Source organism: Hevea brasiliensis, chromosome 1 (genome assembly GCF_030052815.1).
Source record: "Hevea brasiliensis isolate MT/VB/25A 57/8 chromosome 1, ASM3005281v1, whole genome shotgun sequence".
NCBI classification, from domain to species: Eukaryota; Viridiplantae; Streptophyta; class Magnoliopsida; order Malpighiales; family Euphorbiaceae; genus Hevea; species Hevea brasiliensis.
In genome coordinates, this window is record NC_079493.1 from 36,550,067 (window position 1) to 36,557,933 (window position 7,867).

General features: G+C 37.9%; 1 protein-coding gene across 1 annotated transcript; it reads right to left on the bottom strand.

Moving 5' to 3' along the window:
* Positions 1-5,697: 5,697 nt before the first annotated feature.
* On the bottom strand, positions 5,698-7,590 carry LOC131183144 (uncharacterized). The gene is made up of 3 exons (XM_058153237.1): positions 7,352-7,590; positions 5,847-6,190; positions 5,698-5,735 (listed from the first exon to the last, which is right to left on the bottom strand). The coding sequence occupies exons 1-3, from the start codon at positions 7,588-7,590 to the stop codon at positions 5,698-5,700; spliced, it is 621 nt and encodes a 206-aa protein (XP_058009220.1).
* Between the last annotated feature and the right edge of the window lie 277 nt (positions 7,591-7,867).

Below are 7,867 nucleotides of genomic sequence, written 5' to 3' on the forward strand. Positions count from 1 at the left end.
AGCTCTTGCAACTGCACTTTCAATTCTTTTAGTTCTGCTGGTGCCATTCTATATGGCGTTATGGAGATTGGGTCCACACCAGGCATAACATCAATCTCAAACTGCACTTCTCTTTCTAGAGGTAATCCTAGCAATTCATCAGGAAATACATCCAGAAAGTCACATACCGTAGGGATGTCCCTCAATGCTGGACTATCCACTTGGGTGTCTATCACATGTGCCAAGTACGCCTCACACCCCTTCCTAATCATTTTTCTGGCCAGTGCAGCTGAAATGATGTTTGAAGGCAATAACTGCCTCTCCCCATGTATTACTACATCACCATACGGAGGGAGACCAAAAGTGACTGTCTTCAGTCTACAGTCAATCATCGCATGATGCCTGGCTAACCAATCCATGCCTAAGATAATGTCATAATCTCTGAAGGGCATTTCAATCAAATCAGACAGAAAAATGTGTCCTTGGATCACCAAAGGACAGTCCCTATATAGTCTATTTACCTTGACCTCCTGGCCTAATGGACTAGTTACTATCACATCATAGTCCATTGGTACACACTGAATAGCAGTAGAACACATCACACTAGCACTAACATACGAATGTGTGGAGCCAGGATCAAATAACACATGTACATCTTGGTCAAGGATGGAGAAAATACCAGCTACTACGTCTGATGTTTCAGCCACCTCCCTCTGACACATGGTATACACTCTGACTGGTGCACCACTGGATACCGGCTGGTTAACAGTGCTTTGACTTCCAGGAGTATTACCAGGACCCCTAACTCTGCTTCTACCTCTAGCAGCTGACTATGACCCTCTAGGTGCAGAGACTTGAGCTGATCTTTCAGATGTAGTAGAAGGTCCAGATCGGCGCGGACTAGTACAATCCTTAGCGAAATGTCTGCTTCCTCCACAGTTAAAACATGCACCGGTGGCCTTGAAACAAACACACCGTGTGTTCTACCACAAGTTTCACACTGCCGTACTGATAGAGCTCCTCGGGGTGCTTGCTGGGTCTGCTGACCAGACCAGGGTGGTCGTTGGCTAGAGAATCTGCCTCTACCAGATCTGCGAGAGCTAGATCCTCCAAACTGTTTCTTCTTCCCTGAACCACTCTCAGGTGCTTTTCTAGTAGTCTTTTCAATCTTCTCTTTCTCTTGTGTACCCTTCTTCACTGCCCCTTCTGATTCTATCCTTTCCAATTCCAGGGCCTGTGAGATCAACTCAGAGAAATTCTGATGTCGGAAACTCACAACTTGCATTCTCAGATTCAGCCTTAACCCAACCTCAAACCTCTTACATTTATCTCTGGGGGTGGAGACTAAGCTTCCAGCGTAGTGGCTCAGTCGAGAGAAGTCTCTCTCATATTCTGCTATGGTTCTGTCCCCTTGTTTCAAACTTAGGAATTCTTGTAATTTCATATCCACATATGCATCGGGAACCCACTTCTGTCGAAACTCTCTCAAAAAGTCTGACCAAGTAAGGACTGGAGGTTCTACCAGGCTGTGGGGGATGGTCTTCCACCATTCATACGCATCCCCTTACAACAAAGAAACAAAATACTCGAACTTCAGCTCTTCTGCACACTGCAGCTTCCTGAAAACTCGTTCCATTCGCTCTAACCACTGTTCTTCCTCAAGTGGATCCACAGTGCCTTTAAACTCGGTGGCCCCAAATTTCATCAATTTTTCATATTGCCGATGTAACACCCTAGGCAAATCCCACATCGACAAAACACGGGAGAGATGCTGGGTTTATAAGTTGGTGGTTCGTAACTCCTAGTGATGCGTTTTAAAACCGTGAGGGTTTCGGCCCAGAGCGGACAATATCACTAGTGGGCCGGGCCATTACATTTGATATTACTAGTGGGCTGGACCGTTACATTTGTGGTATCAGAGCCACTCCGCGTGCAACCTTGAACAATAGTGGGGCAAACCTCAGCGAGGACGCTGAGTCCCATAAGGGGGGTGGATTGTAACACCCTAGGCAAATCCCACATCGACAAAACACGGGAGAGATGCTGGGTTTATAAGTTGGTGGTTCGTAACCCCTAGTGACACGTTTTAAAATCGTGAGGGCTTTGGCTCAGAGCGGACAATATCACTAGTGGGCCGGGCCATTACATTTGTGCTGAGGGCTATGTTTGTGCTATAGGTGCTTGCATCTAAGCTTGGGGTGGCACAATTCTCGCCATTTGTTAGAAAAACGCAGCCATCTGCTGTGCAAACTGAGCAAGAAACTGCGGTGCTGGAGTAGGAGCTGGAGTGGCTGACCCACTCACGTTCTGGAGTGCTGGGGCTTCCCCTTGAACCTCAGCCTCAACAGATTGTTCTACGGAATGATCTCCTTCTTCCATTCCATTTTCCCAAAATTTCTACTTCCTGAGATCAAACACAAGGAGGTTGACCTCCGTTAGTTCATATTCATGATGTAAATATGTCATATGTATCAATTAAAGACACTTGAGCAGTTGTACTTATCAAAGAAATATTCACATACATAGTCAAAATTTATTGCAAAACCATGCTTTAATACCACTAAAACATGTCACACCTTACCCCTTTGTAAGGCATAACATGATCCCGTAGAATACCTAATGAACTACCGAACTTCACCTACCGATAATTCATTAAGTACATTACAAGGGATTTTAAAACTATTTTCTTACATTTTGGAAGTGGTGAGCGTTTTGGTAGGAATTAAAATCATTTATTCAAAGCTTAAAAACTAGTAAAAATTTTTGTCCATTTTTATTCTTTCGCAAGTTTTATAAAAATTTTGGCAGAGTGCCGTTTGTATTTTGAGAAAACAGTTCTTCAAATACCTGAGAAAAACACTTCCAATAAATTTTCCACAACTCCCAACCTCCAAATAATCTCAAGTCAACACAATTCTATTCATTCCACAATTCAACAAAAAATTTATCAACTTAAAATATTTCATAACTTCATTTACAGTGCATATAGTATGAAATTCACAAATACAAATCTTAATTTATAAAAAGAAAATCCAAAAATAATATTATAATTTATTATACAACTGCTCAACTTTACATTGATATATAAAACATTACAATATTTACATCAAAATAACTATAAGGGTATAAAACAATACTCGTACAAAAAGATCAGTGTAGTCCTCAATTGCGATAGCAGCTCACTCTGCTGCTTTCTCCTTGCTCTTATCTGCGACAGCAAAATAAGTTATCGCTGAGTATAAAAATACTCAGTGGTGCACAATAAAAATTTAAAATACAATACATAAATCATTCATTAACAAAACACAATTTAAATATTTCTCAATCACATTTCACGAATTATCAAAATTCATAATAACACAATTTGGTCAAATAATTTAATAAACACAGTGTTGCCAAATCATACACAATTTAAGCCATGACACAAAATTTCCGATCAATGCCGTATTGTACACCATGACAAAGCAATCTACAACCCCACTAATCGAAATCAATAAGGGAGGTGGCTAGCTAGCTAATGAGTACTCATTCGATCTACAACCTCAACTGGTAAACCAGAGAGGGAGGAAAAATAATCGATCTGACCCCCTAAATGGAGGAGGAATAATAAGGCACTGTTATGCTAAGTGTGAATCAAAAATCTATTTGAAACCTTTTATTCAAATAATTCATGAAAAATCCGATAAATTTCCAAAGTCATAGTTTCATTCACAAAGTGGCAACACAATTCATGATTAACACCAAATTTTCATAAAACATACCAAATCAATTTTTTTCAATGACAAAATGCTCAAATAAGGTTTATGATGTCCCAAAATATGTCCAAGAGGGGGGGGGGGGGGGTGAATTGGACTTTAAAAATAATTTTCGGTTCTTGCTCAAAACCTTTGAAAATTGCAGCTAGGTTCAGCTAAATTGACTAATGTGAAAAATGAACAATATAGCTCTATTGACAAGTTGACTCAAGGTTAAGCTATATGCAATCAGTATACTGATATAACAGACTATATGTGCATTCAGTAAATATATCAGTAATCTGGATAGATTTTTAACACAGCAACCAGAGCAGAATACCAGATATACTAACTGACAGCAGATTAAACAACAAGCAGATTATATCAGATATCAGCAGATTTAGCAGTAAACTGTTTTTCTCAGATAGCAGCAAGATTGACAGCAAACAATATCAACTTTCATATCAGTAAAAGCATATCAATCATAAAGTTAAATTACATAAATGTAAAGAGCAAGGGTTGAGAAAATGAACACTGAAATTTTTATAGTGGTTCGGCTTCAACTAGCCTACATCCACTCTCTCAAAGATCCCACTTTGAGTCTTCTCTCCACTATTCTTCTCTTTTGAAGGCAAGAGACAAAGCCCTTTACAAACCTTCACACCAAAGCTTTTACAAGTAGCTTTACACTTCTACCAAGTGTTATCCCAAACACTTTTCACAACCAAGCTTCAATAGGTGCTTGAATGACCTCTCACAAATGATAATAATGTGTTTAAAACTCACTCTCACTTAATACAACAGAATCTATAAAGAAGAGTTGAGTAAATAAGCCAATGATGAGCAATAAAACACTTTGAGCACTTTGAATGAAAGCTTTTATGATTTTGAACAGTAGAGGGACTTTCATTAAATGCAAAATGGCCAAAGGAAGGTGTATTTATAGCTTTGGAACATTTTTTTACCGTTGCAGAACTCATTTGAACGTTACAGATACGAATTTCAAGAAAATAGCCGTTATTTTGTCGTTTTCTGCGATGTTGTGCAGAGTTGAGACAGTTAGCATACTTGAAAAAATAGCAAACCAGTTAGCATACTAAAATCAGTAGCAAACCAGTTAGCATACCAGGAAAACTTTTCTGCATAACTTTCAAAACTATAAAACTTTACACCAAATCATAGTCAAACATTTTTTAGGCCAATAATGATGTTTAAAAAGAAAATCTTTTGAGGGATTGAAAATAAGCATCATTGACTTTTACTCCTCAATTCTTTTGACAACCAATTCTAGAAATTAAAACTAACTTCTATACTAGATGTACCTTCAAATCTGATTTTTCAATGCAGGCTTGGAAGGTAACATTTTCTTCTTTGATCTCCTTTGATTCGTCCTGTGTTATCCTTAGAATGTCATCTTTTCTTCAAAAGCACGAATCCATTATAAAATCCTTGTGTCCTTTTTCTTTGAGATACACAACACTTAAAACAATGTTAGTTTGATTCTAGTTGAGTTTTGGTATCATCAAAATCTATGCTCCTTTGAGCTTGTGGGGTCAACAATCTCCCCCTTTTTGATGATGACAAAACTCAATTGAATCACCATGCAAATGTAAATAAGTGTGAGTATGTGTATGAATGTATATGTGTGAATAACTCCCCCTATGTATGTGCTTATATCAACAATTAATCACAAATAACTCCCCCTTAATAATTTCAATGAAATATTCATAAGCATTTTCTTAAGGAGTCAAGTGTGACTAAAGATACTAACTAAATATGCACACTAATCACAAATTGTATATCATTCACAAGTGATATCAACAATATGCACACCATAAAGTTATATCAACAATATACTATTCACAAACTATATCATGCACAAGTAATCACAAACTATATCAAGTATCAAGATTACCATTCATTACTTTTCTCCCCCTTTTTGTCAGCATCAAAAGAATATGGGAGAAATCATGCATGTCAAAAATCAGTCTAAATGCAGTGAGTAAACAGTCAAAACAGTAACTGATATAGCAGACTAATTTAAAGTTCAGAAAAACTAAAAGTAGCAAATTAAGTAGCAAACTAACAGACAGACTTTTAGACAAAATTCAATCAATTGATTTATCCTTTCACTGGAACTTCTGATTGGTTTTGGAGCAGCCATTTTCAGCTTTTTGGGCTTGACAGGTTTGTCACTCAAGGTTTGAAGAATTGCAGCAGCCAATTCAGTTCCGGGTGTCAAAGGAACAATAGGCCCAGCTGCTAACTCAGTGACAGCAGTAGTACCAGACTCAGCTGTAGACTTTTTGCCAGTTTTAGCCTTTTTGCCAGATGGTTTACCAGTTTGCTCTTTCTGCTTACTGCTTTGTTCCTTTGGAGCTATTTTTCCCTTTCCTTTTCCAGGAGCAGCAGGAGCAGGAGTCTCTGGTTCTGCCTCAGACTCTGAGTCACTCATATCCTTCCCACTACCTTCTTTGCTGCCTCCATTACCATTTTCATCATCAGAATCATCGTCATCTTTTTCTGCTTCAGCTTCTTCCTCTTCTTCCTTTTCTTCCTCTTTCTCTTCTTCTTCTTCTGTTTCTTTCTCTTCCTCTTCTTCTGTTTCTTCTTCTTCTTCCTCTTCTGTTTCTTCTTCTTCCTCTTTTTCTTTCTCTTCCTCCTTTTCTTTTTCTTTCTCGGCTTGAGAGCAGAACGATGTGACCTTCTTGGTTTCTCCCTCGATAGTTGAAATACCCAAATGAACTTTGATTTTAAACAATTCTTCCACAATCTTGTACATTAACATCAAAGTCCCATCAACTTTAGAATCAAGAGCATTCATAAGAATAGTTTGAAAACTTCTAAATTTCTGTAGCTCTCCAAGTTCCATTTCAACAAATTCTCTCAAGTTGTTTACTTCCTCCAAAATACCTTCAACATTAATAGTGCCACTTGCACTATCTTTGGAACTAGCACCTTGTTCAAACCTAAGCTTTCTACCATCATCATCTTTTTGCAAACTTTTGATTGGGATCATATTGGTCCTAAGTTTTTCGGTTTCCAAAGGTATCCCAAAGTCTCTAAACAGACCATTAAGAAGATGGGCATAAGGTAGCTTGTAAGGTGGTTTCCATTTCATGATTTGCTTTAGCATAAAATAGGCAAGATTAAATTCAATTTGGTTCACTATATGCCAAATTATGCAGAGATCAAGGGTACTCAAATAGTTGGGACTGCCAGTTCTAGGATTCAACACATAAATGATAAAACTATGAAGTATTTTTATGTGTTGATGAGCATGAGTAATGCTAGTTTTATCCTTCACTTCCCCTTTAAACACTTCACCCTCAAAATCTCTTTTGTTAAATCCACCAACAGCAAAAACATCTTTGTGAGAACAAATTTTATTCCCACTGTTTGGAATTCCTAGGGCTTTAGCTAATCTAGCTACTGTCACTTCATAGATTTTCCCTTTCATTTTCACCTTAAAAGACTCATCTTTGTCAGAATCATCAACCCTCAAATTCTTATAGAATTCTTGAACTAAATCCACATACACTCCTTCAGTGTCAGAGCACAATTTATCCCATTTCTGATATCCAAATAAGGATTGTAAAGGAACAGAAACTTCAATAAAAGCAGGCCAGTGGATATACCTTGGCTCATGAATAGCCCTTTCCATATGCACAACTGGAGCTTTTGAAGTCTTTTTCTTTTTGGTTCCCTTTTCTTGAACTGGCTCACTGGTTCTTTTCTTGGGTGTTTCTTTTGATTTACCAATTACCAGAGGAGCATCTTTTTGTGGAGGAGGTGACGCAGGAACACTTGCGTCAGTGGAGTCCGATGATGAATATGTGGGGATTTTGGCTTTCCCTTTTCCTTTGTCCCGCGCCATAACCAATCTTAGAAGCAAGTTAGGCCGAAATGATAGTGAAGACTGAGATTATAAATTCAGCGATGTGAGCAGCCAACATATATATATTCATATATATATATAATTAGTCGAAGCATATTAACATACTTTTAGCACAACTGAGCGCAATGTCACACAAAAATAGAACAGACAGCAAGAGATATTCGGGTTCTTACGAATCCATGGCAATCGATTTATTATTATATACCACATTTTATGAAATGTTAATGCCAAAAAAAAAAAGAAAAAATAAACAACT